Genomic DNA, 16,660 nt, shown 5'->3' with positions numbered 1-16,660 from the left:
TTTCTCATATTCTGATCACAGCTCTAAAACTGTTGATTTTGCTACGAGAGGGTGGTGAAATCGAAATCATACTGTTTGAAAATAATTTTATTTCTTGTTTTAGTGAAATTTATTGTTTTAAATTTCTATAGTCATCATCAAAAAATAATAATTTGAAAGAAGCGTAGAAATCAAATAGCAAATGATCATTATTGTTGCAGACTTTAGCACAAAAATCAAAAGAAAGAAAAGGTCATGGGATGTAATTTGTGCATGCACCTATGAAATGTAACACTACATGCTTGGCAAAGGGAAAGGACACGAGGAAAAGTGAAGCCAAAAAGCAACAACAATTTTTCAAGTCTATTGGCCTACATTAAAGTAGCCAATAAAATAGTGGGGAAAATTATACAAATTTTAATTCTAAAGATAAATTGTTTGTTCCAACAAATTAGAATACAATCATATCAAATTGATACCTCGACATATTAACGTGTACTATGAAGGAACACAACTAATTATATAGCTTAACGAAAATCAATTTATCCTTTTAGAAGATAGTTTCGAAGCTATGAAGGCTAGAGACGTCGCCGAAACATATGATAAGCGAAGAAAAGACCCATATTTCAGATAATACGTCAATTTTACCGCTATTAGTAGATAAAATGATTTCTTTCAAATTTATACCAATCTAAAAATTTGCTTTTTGGCGAATCATATGAGAAACGTGACATTCAATTTGTGACTACCTGCAATGACAAAGACAAAAATTCACCGCAGAAAAGGTTGACCAAATTTTTAATTCGGAAAATTTTAAGGGCTCAACGTATTATTGATATGTATGGTAAGGTTTGCGTTTTTTTTTATATCTTGATTGTAATTAAGAAATTATCTATATAAAATTATAATATTTTTATTCAAATATGTCTTTTCTATTTCCGTGACTTGCTCAATAAAATTAATTAAATCGAGTATCTAAAAATATTTTTCAAAACCTGACAATTTTTTGATTTAAATAGTCGATGTGACTCGTGGTGACGAGTGTAAGGACATTTTTGTTGGTCCCACATCACATGCCCCAACCAACACCTATAGGGGCAGTATGGGGCAATTGGAATCTCTCTTTTTGTGTTGTTTTTCCACCAAACATGCATAGTTGTTGCAACATGTTTTTTAAAAGTATTTTGAGATTTACATAGTAAAGTCTCATAAAATTTTTATTTGATGATTTAATTTTGTTTATTTTTATAATAATAAATATTATTTTTGACAGAAAAATCAATATTTTTTTACACGTGACTTAAATAAAAAATACGTCTCATAAAATTGACTCGTGAAATTTTATTTTTTTTTAAAAAAAAAGGTATGATATGTACAAGTATTTTCTCTCTCTTTCAAAATATTATTAAATCATTTCTTCCTAAAAGCATTATCAATTTCAATATATTAAAATTTTAACTCCATCTTTATTTTCCCGGCTAAAACTTTTATTACAACGGCTACATTAATCAATGTTTAATTCATTAAAAAAAAAACATATATGTACATGATAAAAACAAACAATCGGTGATCTAATTTTTAAACTATTGAGATACTGTTTGATTTTATTTTTTTAAAATCAGACATCATATAAGATTTAAATTGATCGGCTTGTTATCTATATTAGCGAATTTCACATTGTTTGTAAGTGGAGCATCTTCAAAACTTTTAGGTTATACTTAGATGAAATAGTTTTTGTATATTTGATTTCAAATCAACGGCTTAAATCTATTGTTTTTATCTGGCTAGAAAATAATAGTAATTTGAAATCTATATATTTGAAGATAATATAAGTTTAAATTCTTTAATATGTTTATTTTTCAAAAAATTTCAAATAAACACGCTAATAATATTTTCATAATTTTTTTCGAAGTTTTATTTCACATTCCCTATATAACCATATTTTTATATTTAATATTTCGTCACTTCACGTATCTTTAGTATGCTTTGGAAAGTAATTTTTGAAATATATTTTGAAAAAAATTAGTTTGATTAACAAAAAAACATAAATCCTTTCTTTTAAAATATCAAATGAACCCCGTGGGTGGATAAATATCAAGGCTAATAATATCTCATTTTAAGAGTATGTTTCTTGTGAGAAGGTCTCACGAATCTTTATCTGTGAGACGGGTCAAACCTATCGATATTCACAATAAAAAAGTAATACTCTTAGCATAAAAATTAATATTTTTTCATGGATGACCCAAATAAGATATCTGTCTTACAAAATACGACCCGTGAGACCGTCTCATACAAGTTTTTGTCCTAAAAATAATTAACAAACTTTAGATAGTTAGTGATTACTCTTTTAGTCTTAATTTCAGTCATTTTCAGCAATCATATAAATGAGCTAATGATGTTTGTAATTATGATTGAGAAATAAAATCTATGGATAAATTTATGATTTACTCAAATTTTCACTTGTATTTTTGAGGTAAATATGACATCTAATATCAATCGATCTTGTGTTATTTATTTATGTGAATTGACAGTTTTGATATGCTGAGGTGATATTTATTTAGTTAATATATAATTTTGACATGTTTCGTCATATTTAATATGTAAATATCATATCAGCGATGGTACAGAAGTGAGCTGAGTTTGTTAACAACGTATCAAAACAGTGTGAATTGATATTATTTAATATGCATAATATAATAATCACTGCAATGAACACATTTTTAGCTTTTATAAAATTACCATTTCCTCCTCACTATTTAACAAATAATTCCTCTTCACTTCTTTAAAGACACTCTGGATTCGGTGGGTAAACCACATCTATGGTTGTTATGGTGATGCGTGGAATTGGGGAGTGAAGAAAGATGACTCACCGCTTGTTAAGCAAATACTAAATGTTCGTGATCATCTTCTTTGTGGATTGGGTTCAGTGGATTCGGTAATAGCGAAGCTTCAATCATGGTTCGATGCACCAAATGGAATGCCTAGCGCATATGATTATTTTGTAAAAGCTAAAGGTAAATGGCCTTGGAATAACATAATGTCCCGAGGATGCATTCTTCCGAAGCACCACATTGTGCGATGGCTGCTTTCTCATCGCAAGTTGCTAACATGTGATAGACTTGGGTTTGTTGAAGACAGACAATGCGTGCTTTGCCAGGAATTCGAGGAATCGAACACACACCTATTCTTCAAGTGCAGGATCTCAAAACTGATTTGGGATGGTGTGCGGCAGTGGCTAGACATGAAAAAGATTATGAGTACCCCAACATCGATTCTGAAAGCTTTTCGAGATACGTACAGAGGGAAGTCTACAGTGAATAGAATGAGAGTCACAGCTCTTGCAGCGACAATTTACCATGTCTGAAATTTGCGTAACAAAGTACTGTTTGAAAGCTGAAAAAACGCAGGTTGAAGGGGTAATAAGGAAGATTCAAATTCACACTTACAAATGTTTTTCTTCTTCCTCTAATTTGTTTTCTAGTTTGACGTAGGTAGATTGCAGTGTTTCGATTTTAATACTTGTATTTATAACTCTTTTTACCTCTTTGAATGGAATTACTTCATTAAAAAAAAATAAATGTCTTTTTATTTTTTCATATCAAAAAATGAATATATATTTTCAAAATTTTATTATAAAAAAAAATTTAGACAAAATGATGTAAACTTGGTTCGATCTCTTTTAAAATTTAATGCACAAATTATGCTCCACAAAGTGGTCATTTGATAAGAGGCGGACAATCCCACGATCGGTCCCAAACTTTTTGTGGGAAAGAAACAACACTATGATTGTTGGCATATATGTGTATCTCGGAAGTTAAAATTTAAGTTTAAAACAAATATTTGGCAATATATATATGAGCAGGTCTTTTGTGAGACGATCTCACGAATCTTTATTTGTGAGACGGGTCAACCCTACCGATATTCACAATAAAAAGTAATACTCTTAGCATAAAAAGTAATATTTTTTCATGGATGACCCAAATAAGAGATAAGTCTCATAAAATACGACCGTGAGACCGTCTCACAAAGTTTTTATCTACGTATATATAGATAAAAAAATAACAAACCATGAAATAATACATTATATTAAAATAAAGATTGTTTATTACAACCGAATCAATAAAATACATAGCCAACAGTTGGCTTACAGGACAACTACTCTAACAATCTCCCACTTGCCGTAGAGCCAACTACTCATAAATTTTAATCTCATTGTTTCGCGATGCATCTCAAACAATGATCTTAGCAAAAACTTTTTAAGTGGATTATCAACATTTTCTGTAGAGAGAACTCTTTTGACTGATATATCTCTTCTCCTCACAATCTCCCGGATGATGTGGATCATCCGTATTTATTTAAATCGCTGATGAGACCTTGCTTCCGTACACCGAAATTGGAAACTCCATTAGGAATAACGTCCAACTCTTGTACAAAATTATATATATATTAATACAAAATTATACATAATAGAATTATATAATTAAAAATAAGTATCTTACAANTTATTTAAATTATATATAAAGTTTAATATTTTCCCCACCCGTATTAATTGTCGCCTTGTACATTTCCCCACGCCACCACGTGAAATCTGAAGTCTGAGCGCCATCTGCTGGGCCCCCACGTCTCTGTCTATGTCTACACTCCCACACTCATTTGATTTATGCATGCAACAGTGTGAGACAGACACCATCGTTTTAGACAATGTACTATACAAAATTGTTGGTTAACAAATTCTTTGGCATAATTTTTCCTTCTTTTTTTTTGGGGATTTTTTTAGCCTTATTTTTCACAGAATCTTATTAAGATTTGAAATATTTGATCTTCAATTCCACTGATCATAGCAGTACCAATGGAGGGTAGGAGCTTGTTCATCAGAAAACAAACTGCTGCAAGACTGATCATGATCCTCACCGAAGAAATTGTACTCCTCCACTTTCACAAACTGAGGCTGGAATTTCTTGTGGGAGTCTCCAATAAAGCTTGCGTTAGTTGCTGCTGCCTTAGATTCATCTCCCACGCTGGAGGTTCCGTTCTGAATTTCCAAATACTGATGCGGGCTGTTGTTTTCTTCATTCAAGATTGCACTTGAATCGGTACTGTCCGAAGATCCATCTTTGAAATCAAGAAAAGATGACACGTTCTCTTGAAAATCATGTTCAATAGCAGATTTTTCACATTTGGCGAGAGAATTCGATGGGGTTTCAAGGCTCTTCTTTTGTTCAGTATCAGACAGTACCATTGCCTCTTCCTTGACGCAAACTATTCTCTCATTTTTAACATCTCCGTTTTGCTTAGATCTCAACTCCTGAATCTACAAACATATTGCACGAAAGTATATTTTAGATCCAAACATCCATCAAAGACTTCATCTTTTCATAAATATCACCCATGTAGCTAGGAGTTGAATTTATTCGGAGTTGAATTCGAATAAAAAAAACGTTTGATCAATATAGCTAAGCAGCCACTCAAAATCAAGCTTGTACGTACATGACATTACTAACAACAAACACCAGATTTCATTAATTTCCGGAGTTAAACCATGCAGCATAGATTATATGTTAATTCTACCTTAAACATCGTCAAAAGGCTGTTTCCCTAGAGAAATATTCGAAATCTTAATTAAAAACAAGCAAGTAATTAACAACATTGGCTAAATGTATACGTATGATTAGTACCTGTTTAAGTAAGGCTTGATTATCACTCTGAAGAGTGTCGTAGTTTTGCTTGAGATTATCAAAATTGGCTTTAAGAATCCCGTAATCTCTTTCCAACTGCTTGGTTTTATACCTCGCGCGCCGATTTTGGAACCAAACAGCAACCTGCCGAGGCTGCAGTCCAATTTCTTTAGCCAACTTAACTTTCCTCTCAGGCTCAAGCTTATTTTCAATCTCGAAACTCTTCTCCAAAGCCTTCACTTGATCCACTGTTAATCTCCTCTTCTTCTCCGAAACATGGCCAGATTCTTCAACGCAACCTTCCTCATCTAACCCCTCCAACATGGTCCGAAACTCCCTACTGTAAATGGGATCACTCTCTTGATTCAGTTCATCTACAAAATCCAAAAGCAGCGGCTAAAGAATCAGTTCTAATAAAGGGTGAACGAGGTAGGTAGATGAAAAGTTACCAAAAGAGGTAAAAAAATAAGTATGAATCTTGATTTATAAACCGTTGCATCAGGTGGTGAAAATCATGGAAATAGGGCTAGGGACAGAAGAACATTACAAGGGCATGTTTGAATCTGTGTAAATGATGTAACATAATCATAATCAATTTAAAACGAACTAATCAAGATATCGGGAAAAAGAGTTCTTATAAATTCTTGAAGTCAGTTCAATCACCTGTAGACATCAAAGCACTCAAAGAATCACAGCTGCCAAGTCTCTTCATTCTCGGTGACTAAACTCGTAACAAATTATGTGCGGGAACCCTTCGGATCTCTTCAAACTAGACTTTAAGCGAGATTTGATGTTAAGACACTGTGCTTCAGCATGTAGGGAAGAGCGTTTATGCGTGTTTTTTCAGGTGGGCGAGTGCGTGTTCTTCGAGGGCAAGTTTCTTCACTCCCATCAAGAATTGGTGGCCGAATTCCCCATTAAACAAACAATCCAGGCACAGTTTTGTATGCATGTGATATCATTGTGCAGCCTTTTTTCTCTTCTTGGGTGAGCCATAATTAAAGAGAAAAGCAAACAAAACCCAAAGCTAAATTATAAGTCTTTTTTTGCTTACATGATGATTGCTCAATCAATTCATGAACAGATATTTATGCACAAATTCTGTTAATCGACACAAGAAATCGAGTAGGAGAAAGGGGTGGGGGATTAGCGTAGTAGAGTGACTACCCAGCTGGCCTATCACAATTTCAGTGTCATTAAATAATACAGAATGGGTCACCCACATGGTTAAAATCTGACTAAGGTTTGCATTTTGGGTTTGAAACAAATGAAATGAACCCCAAATTCATATCAAATGCAGATTTTTTGTCACATGGCTATTTTGGTCATTTCCGACTTCATTATTTGTCTTACTCTCTCACTATAAATTGACTACCTTTTATACATAAATTTTTATAATGAAATTTCTCATATTATTTTTATTTAATGAATGTTAAAGAACAAAGATATATTATGTAATTTAGTTTAAGGTTACTGTTTCATGGGCAGAGGCCTCTGGAAATTGTCGGTGATTGGAAAAATCGATCCAATGGAATGGATTGTAAATATGAAATTTCATATTATATATATTTTATTTAGCATTTTCAAGCTCGAATTCAACTCTTTTTTTTTCGGGTTTTTCATTGGATATTAATTTATTTTATTAAGCATATTGTGGAGTTGTACTTAATAATTATCTCCGACCTCTAACTGCTTATTAGCTTGAATTAAATGATATTTATAAAGGTCGTCCGCGGCCTCCATCAAAAGACAATTTTTATAATAGAAATTAGTGTAATTAATCCAATATGATTGCTACCACACAACACACACCACTACCATTAAATAAAAGAAACAAATCTTATTCTATAAATATTAATATAAGTTTTGTCATTTTCAATGGCCTCACAAGTCACTCCATCAAAATCATATATATATTTTTTTAAAAAGTGATATATTAAAATTTCTTCTTCTTCTTTTTTACTTAAGCAACTAATTAACTTGATGCCTCCGTTACTATCCATTCGAATCAATGTGGAACTGATAATTAATTTAGGTGCCCCTCCATTTTTATAAAAAAAAAAAAAGATATCCCTCAATTTTGAAAAGCTTGTACAATTTCATGCAGATTTTTTAAAAATAAATTATATATCTCCAATGATTTGGGTTCAAAAAATTTATATATATTGATGGAGGAAAAGGGTTTGGAAGAAGTCTTAAAAGATATAATATGCAAGAAATTATTGATTCGTTTCACACCCATACATGCAATTCACATTGACATTTCGCTTTTCACGTTTCATTTCACTTGACCCACATTAATTAATTGTCCAAGGGCCTTTTTTTCCACACACATTGATGAGGTAGAATGCATTTACTCATATAAAATGCACGGATAAAAATAAATAAATAATTCCCAGAGCAAAAAAAGAGAAGTTCGTTAAAAATCTCCAATCAAAACATTTCTTTAGGTTCACCCTCTACTCACAAATCTTTAGGTTCACCCTCTACTCACAAAATTGTGGTACTATGTCATACAAATTGTGATACATTTCATGTGAAAATGTGGTACTAAAAAAGTACCCAGGGACTTAACACAAAAACAAACGACGGCTGGGGACTGAAAGCCAATTTTCCGAGAAAAAAAACAGTGAAATTATTTATCTTGACTAAGTGAAATTATTATTGACAAAAAATATATATATATAATATAACTAAAAAAACATATATTATTTTGTTTATCAAAATTTTAAACAATAAATAATTTTTTTCAAAAAAACAAAATTTATTTTCATTTATTAGATGATTAAAATTTTAAATTATTTTTTAAAACATGTAAAAAATATTTATATTGAAATTATAATTAAGATAAATATATTTTATTTAATATGATAGAGAGTAATGATAACTAGATATATAAAAGTAACACAAAACTCAAAACCATAGTTGAAATTAAATGAAATGATTTAATCAATGTAAACAAGTAACTATAGTTTATAACTCAAGGACATCAAATTCAAATATATTTTTTAAAAAAAAAAATCACTAATACCTATTAATTTTAATAATTAATTACATAAAATAACATTATATGTATCACTCGATTAAAATACTAGTTAAATAAAAATAAAATTCTGGTTTTATTAGAATAATTTTTCGAGGAAAATTAGAATAAAGAGATTTGTTTGAGTTATAATGAAGAGCGAAATTACACATGCATGCATACATATTACTATGAAGATCAGAAATTAATCATTAATAAAAGTTTTGCATTTTTCTCATCACCGTTCGTTCGGAAACTCATATTGTTTGGAAGAAAAAAAATTGAATTTCAGATTTAGAACCTAGAATTGGAGCCGGAATTTATTCTTTCAGAAAAATGTTGGCTTTAAAGTATATATAATTTAAAACATTATGTGTAAATATTGAGAGATAACGATAATCAACCCCACTTGGAAAATGTAGTTTATGTAATTTTAGAATATATTATTTTACAACCTCGATTAAACTTTTAAAGTCGGATTGAGAAAATAAATGTGGATTGGCTTCTCTTTGTAAAAGAAGATCAGAAAGAGAATTAGTAAGAGGTTGATGAAGAATTAAATATCGAAGACTTGTGATCCTTTTCTTGCGATAATAGACATAAAACATATTGCATACTAATACTCGTAGAACGTAAACGAATGGCTTAAAAAATTTTAAATCATACGTCAATTCAAACACCACATTTCGATTGATCCCGACAATTTTCATCTCATAATTGTATTTTTTGCCACCGAAACCATGACATTGGCTGTGATACCAATATTTAGATCAAAGATTTGTCGTTTTATTGAAAACTATAGTTAATGGTAATAGTATAACTCAAATCTTTAAAATTGTACAACAACCCAAGCATCACATTTCAATTGTTTGGATTGAATTATATTAAAATGTTATGTTTCTAGTTCTGAATTATGATATATAATAAACAATGAAATGTCTGAAAACATAGGGTTTATATATAAACGAATAAGATAATAATATTGGTACTTTAGTCAGTGAAGTGGGCTATTTACGAGTGGTAGGTATTTGCTTTAATTTTCTAAGTGCGTCACTTGGGATGAGTCCAACGTCTAATGGGCTTTCAGTTTTGTCAGTATTTTCTGTGGCCAGTCCAGATTATGCGATTGGTGGTAACGAATTATTGTTTGTTTTTATCCTACAAAAAAAAAAAAAAAGATATTGTTTTGTTTAGTTATAGTAAAATCGGTAAGTGCACAACTGACAAACACGTGCGAATGTTCACGTGTTACATTCGATTTTTAATAGATATACGTGCATGTAACTAATAATATGCACTAGCGTCACTCTGTATGTGTTGTATGCTTTTATAATTTATTTTTAAGAAGTACGAGTGTTACACCATAAAATGATAGGTATAAGAAAATATGCAACAAATAAAATATGCAACACACACTTAGGCATTAGTGTCATGCACATGTATTATGTGCTTATACAATTGATTTCTAATAAAATTAGGGTGTGTTTGGTTGATGTGATTAAATAAAGATAGATGAATAATCATATACTTATATAATGTTTGGTTAAAATTTTAAAATATATTAACAATCATTTGACCCGGTTTAATACTTAATTTTATGATTAATTATTTGATTATTAATCTAACAAATTAAGTGAGATAAGTTATCAACACACTACAAATTACATTTTTATCCTCTTATCTCTTATGAAAATAAATATTTATTAAATTCTAATTTATTGTGTTTAAAGATTACCGTAATATTTTCAAATATATTTCTAATAAATATATTTAAATTAATTTTAATAAATGTAAATTATAATTATAAATATTTAATTATCTATCAAATTATTTTAAGAATATATATTTAATTAGCATTTGGGGCATTTTGGTCATTACAATAAAATTTACAAAATTAATTCATCATTTTAAAATCATATCAAACACCATGTTATTTATCCCACCATACTATTAATCCATATATCTCATTTTTTAATCACTCTAATTATTAATCATTTACTTGTCCTATCACACGTACCAAACGTAGCCTTAGAGTTAATTGTTATTCTGCATGTACAAATCGTTTTTTGTAGATACATATTTGATAAAATATGTTTTAATAATATTTTTTACTAATAAAAATGATTACAATTCTAAGTTGGTATGGATATTTTTCTAAATTTCAATTTATGCCACATAGTTGAATCGCTAAGATCTCACGTTTTAAATATTAGAAAATTTCCGTGAGAGAATCAATTTTATCATACGTATATCTTATTTTATCTATAAAAATTATTATTTTTATTTGTAAAATATAATTTTTCACTGTAAAAGTTCATACTATTACAAAATATTATGCATTGTATGCTGGTTTGATGGAAAAAAATATTATTTTTATATCAAAATTATTATTTTTCAACAACACATATTATGAATCAAATTGATCCGTACGTCTCACTGATATAGATTCGTGAGACTGTTACATACGAGACCTATTCTTTATATATGAAATATAGATCTATATATATGCTAATTGCGGATGCAACATAAAATCTACACACAAAAAAAAAAATTAATCGGAACATATAAAATATTTGTCTACTCGAATCATTGATTTACAATTTTATTGCAGTCCATATCCGTATACCATGGATATCACTTTTTGCCCCTTATTTTAATTTTGAAAGAACAAAATGACAACCACCACAATAAAAGCCACTAACATAGCGATTAATTAAAGAAGACAGCTTCATAACCCAAAAATTAATATTTACATTTGTCTATTATAATAGGATCCGTGATAGCATATACTTAACTAAGATTAGATTAACTAATTTATTTTTTTTATTATGGAATTGCATGCCTTAATAATTATAAAGAAAAATTATATATTAGATGAATATTCCTATGTATATATTTTAATTATAATACTTTCGAACCCTAGCGCCTACAATATCAACTTGGAAGGAAGAAAACAATCGTATTGAATTATGTTAGGCAACCCGTCGATTTTCCTACGCCATAGCAAATAGTTTGGTCCACTTAAGTAATTATTGTTTTTTTATTTTGAATTTTTTTCCCGNTATTATTGGTCAAGTCGTAGCTAGAGAGTTTGGCTATGTATAACGTGAAGGATGATGATGATGAGTAATTATAGCGAGTTCAATCTTGACGTTGATTAAGCGATACAAAAACTACAACCACACCTGTACTTCTCCAAGACTTGCTTGCACAGAATTGGGATCCACTGGATTATCAGACCCACACATTTTGTGAGATCCATTTGTACATCGTCTGTTGCATTGAATTCTCCATGGTTTTATTACTTTTTAAAATGTATTGTAATGATAATTATGATTATAATTATAATTTATAAAATATATAAGCTTGTCTCTCATTAATTAAAATATTGACTCATAACTTATACGCCTTTTTTTTCCTTCTCAGAATACGTATGGCTTGTATCTATCTGGTACGGATGCAGCATAGCTAATAAATCTCTACCACCACTTCTCAACCCACTATATTTATATCTTCTGATGAAAAGTCAATTCAAGATTTCAAAAGGTATATAGACACATACACACACATGTGTGTATAGGTGTGTGTGTGTATATATATATATAGACCATTCACTCAAAAGTTTTCAAGATTCAGTATCGATCCTCTTTGCATTAATTTTTATTTTGGATGGCTTCTTATCCAAGGAAATATTTGTTAACATCAACCCACAGTACTACCTCAGAAGGAAATACTGAAGCTTGTTACATGTGTTTCGTTTGCCCTGATTACTGCACCAAATCTATTTTGTCACCTTCACCACAATTTTCACCTCCCCAAAAGTTTCAAATGTCACCAATCTTGATCATCATGCTCTGTATTCTCGGTGCAACGTTTCTCCTTTTCTCCTATGTCATCGCACGGTGGCGATATTCGATCTCGAGAAGTGTCACGGAAAGGAATTCACCCCACCTGGGCGACCACAATTTCATGCGTGGAAACGATCAAGGGTCGTCTTTAGTGAGTCACCACCCCTCTTGGTTTATTCAAATAACGGGGCTTCCACGGCTAACCATTGAGTCGATTGGAGAGGTTAGATATAAAAAGGGAGAGGATTTACGCGATTGTTGCATCTGTTTAAGTGAATTTGAAGAAGAAGAGAGGCTTCGGGTTTTAACCAAGTGTGGCCATGCCTTTCATGTTGCTTGTATTGATACTTGGTTGATGTCACATATGAACTGCCCCGTTTGCCGTGCACCAATTCTATCGACAGATCATGATGTTTCAAGTAGTAATTCTCAGCAGGAGATCAGCGAGCTATTACAAGTAGAAAACATGGTGAATGAAGAAGTTACTATTGACCATGATTTTGCCGATAAAATAGGCATTAGAAGGTCCGTTTCCGTTAGTTTTTTGCATGGAAGTTCCATTCAGAGACAACAAATGAAGAGATCCTCATCTTTTACTGGAAATTAAGTGAGAAGACGATCGACTTGATGTGATAATTTTCCTTGTAAAAATTATGTTTTGCATTGAAATTTTTATTATTCAAAATGGCGAGATTTTATCTTCCTTATCACCTCCTATTTAGAGTTTTTAATAAGAAAAACATACAAGCTAAGTTAAGTGACTCATAGTTAATTGGTAAATAATGGAATTACGTTTTTGTTGCATATATTTCAATATATGAGCATCATTGAGTGAAAGTGGGATTGTCCATGGAAAATAACAAAAAAATTTATTTATTTTATCATATCGATGAAGGAATTGATACCAATATACCATATCTCTAGATACGTATATATACATATATATCCCCATATATATGTATATATATGGGTGTGTATCCAGGGACGGAGCCACCCCAAAGGCTGGGGTGGGCTCCAGCTCAGACTATATTTTTGGGCCAAATTAATAATAGGGATTGTGTTTTTTTATATTAAATTTTAGTCTTATATTTTCAACTTAGTTAATTTTTCAGTCCATTTTTTAGCCCATTTCTTTTAACATATTTCATAGCCGTCTCACATGGGCTTCTCTCTGCACAAAAAGCTTCATCTCCAACAAATAGATACTGAGGGAGTGAGATTCATATTGGAGATCTTGGTGGTTCGTCTTCCACAAAATATTATTTAATGTTGTTTATCGATTCATTCAGCCCAGGATCAAAATATTTTCTGACTACGTCCCTGTACGTGTATCACTAACGGCAAGAATGGCGGCATAAGCGCATGCATACACACACATATACTCAAGAGTTGTCGATTACATATGGTTAAATATCTCATATCGATGATTAAATTCTTGAGAATTTTATATATGATTTGGACAATTCTTTCTTTTAAACTAATTTTTGAGGTAAGTTATGATGTGTCAACACATTTGAATTTGAATAAATTTTTACCTAATGTAAGTTCATTATAGAAAGTCTCATACATATATTTCAAATCTTCCTTCTGCTGGTAAAATTAATCGAGCCCTGACCTTTTGAATTTTGACCGATTAATTCATTGTTAGACTTCCATTTGAAATTTCGAGTCAAGATTCATTGAAACCCAGAGTTAAGTATGAAAACCGTACGGTATTTCGACTTTTTTTTAACACTAATGGCTCCAAATGCTTTTGTTATTTTTAATTTTTCCCGGACTTTCTTTTCGTCGTCTCTCTTAATTTTGCTAGCTGCTCAAATGTTGTAATGATGTCAGACTCCACAAGAGTCACAATTAAAATTATTGTTGACTTTCTAAAACACCACGAAACAAGTTGACAAGTTGCAAGTTTACTCTATATATATATATATATATAANCTCTTAATATAAAAAGTAATACTTTTTCATGGATGACCCAAATAAGAGATCCGTCTCACAAATACGACCCGTGAGACCGTCTCACACAAGTTTTTGCCTATATATGTGTGTGTGTGTATGTGTTTGTGTGTGTGTTAGTTTAAAGAATAAAATAGTATATAGGGCACACACCCTTCCAACCATATATATATATGATTTGAAAACAAAATTCCTCATAATAGAATTCATTATCCAGTTAGGTTTTATAATTTGTGCAAAGGTGTTACGTTTTTAATTATTATTTCACAAAAATTGAATTTTTGTAAGACGAATATTCTATTTGGATCACTCATGAAAAATAATATTTTTTGTGTCAAAAATATTATTTTTATTGTAAATATGGACATAGTTGACTGATCTCATGAATAAAAATATGTGAAACAGTTTCACAAAAAACTTACTTACTCTTATTATTTTACTTTTGGTGCACCCAAAGAATATCATATCATATTTTTAAAATTATTCAATTGTATTCCTTTTTCTTTTGATGAAATTTCGGATTATGTTTGGCGATGCATGTCTGAGTTACAAAAACCAATTTTAGGAAGTGCTCCCTCGTAATAAATAAATAAATAGAAATACATATAAAAAAAAATTAAACTATATAAATTAAACCAAATACGTCAAATCAAACATTTCTACAATTTAGGGTGATAAAGTAATCTCGGGTTAAAATAACGGAGTCAAATAGTAAATCTACATTATTGCATACTTTTTTGTCATTATAAAATAAATAATAGTCTCCTATTTTAAATAACTTGTGCGTACAAATGATAGATGGTCATGACCCTTACATCAACGTTTGCAAAATTCTAATTTAAGTTCTAAAATATGTCCAAATAAGGTCGAAAATGTTATAATATACAAAAATCTACTTAATGTATATATCTTCTTTAACAGTTAATTCACAACGACATTTAACAAAATAATTTGTCATTTACTATCTTCTAAAATAAGTTTATTTATGAAAACAGGAAAGCAAAATAATCAGTGTAAGTTAAAATCTATGAAATTTTATTTATTTAATATATATATAAATAAATTTGACTTAGCTCATCATGAAGACATCCACAATCCACATCAATATTTATTTATGGAGAAAACTAAAATATTATCCAGTACTTTTAGAAAATTAAATAAAATTAAATTAAATGTGATAAGAACGGAAACCATCACCGGTACGCATTGACCAATATTAAATGGAGTGAGTTTCACGTGAGACTGTCTCACGGATCTTAATCTGTGAGACGGGTCAACCCTACTCATATTCACTATAAAAATAATATTTTTAGAATAAAAAATAATATTTTTTTCATGAATGACCCAAATAAGAGATCCGTCTCACAAATACGACCCGTGAGACCNCAACCCTACTCATATTCATTATAAAAAATAATATTTTTAGAATAAAAAATAATATTTTTTCATGAATGACTCAAATAAGAGATCCGTCTCACAAATACGATCCGTGAGACCGTCTCACACAAATTTTTGCCTATTAAATGACTCTTCGAAAATAATAAACTCATTTAAATGACACGAAAAGTCTTCTTGAAATACTAGCTAGTTTCGGTGCAGCTTTAAGTGTTTATCGTGACCGCGTTATTTCTCGTTCGGAAACTAATTTTGTTTTCATGCCAAGCTGCGATATTATTTGCGGTATTTGGAGCTTCAGTTGGGCCAAGTTCATCTGAGAATTGAAAATCCCAAATATATATATTTAAAAACAAAAGAGAGAAAAAATGAATTTTTGCTTTTTTTTAATTGCAAAGTACACATACGAAAATCCCAAATATATATATTTAAAAACAAAAGAGAGAAAAAAATGAATTTTTAATTTTTTTTATAAAAAAAATTATTTTCATCTTAGGCTATGTTTGGTAGCCATGATAAGTGAATGATTATTAAATAATCATCCCTTATCTCATGTTTGGTTCATTTTTAATTTAGCATGGATGTCCTTGATTATGATTGAAAACCCTCACTATTCATGTTATTTGTGTGATTAAATATCTCTTCTCAAATGTGTGATAATATATAATTCTTGAATAATGATAATGATAAGATTGTATATTGACAATCATACCCTTAGAATTATCTTCTTCAATATAATATGAAAATTAAAATTAATGAAAATTTAATAATTAATATAATATTTA

General features: G+C 30.2%; 2 protein-coding genes across 2 annotated transcripts; one reads left to right on the top strand and one right to left on the bottom strand.

The window, feature by feature from the left end:
- Positions 1–4,729: 4,729 nt before the first annotated feature.
- On the bottom strand, positions 4,730–6,836 carry LOC140970988 (homeobox-leucine zipper protein ATHB-16-like). The gene is made up of 3 exons (XM_073433012.1): positions 6,318–6,836; positions 5,655–6,028; positions 4,730–5,290 (listed from the first exon to the last, which is right to left on the bottom strand). Exons 1-3 carry the CDS (start codon positions 6,364–6,366, stop codon positions 4,802–4,804), a joined length of 912 nt encoding a protein of 303 aa, XP_073289113.1. The 5' UTR covers positions 6,367–6,836; the 3' UTR covers positions 4,730–4,801.
- A 5,587-nt stretch (positions 6,837–12,423) lies between these two features.
- LOC140957906 (E3 ubiquitin-protein ligase RING1-like) lies at positions 12,424–13,131 on the top strand. Its single transcript, XM_073415330.1, has one exon. The coding sequence runs from the start codon at positions 12,424–12,426 to the stop codon at positions 13,129–13,131; it is 708 nt and encodes a 235-aa protein (XP_073271431.1).
- Positions 13,132–16,660: the final 3,529 nt, after the last annotated feature.

The sequence above is a fragment of the Primulina huaijiensis genome, chromosome 2 (assembly GCF_012295235.1).
Source record: "Primulina huaijiensis isolate GDHJ02 chromosome 2, ASM1229523v2, whole genome shotgun sequence".
NCBI lineage: Eukaryota > Viridiplantae > Streptophyta > Magnoliopsida > Lamiales > Gesneriaceae > Primulina > Primulina huaijiensis.
This window is presented reverse-complemented; position numbering and strand designations above follow the sequence as displayed.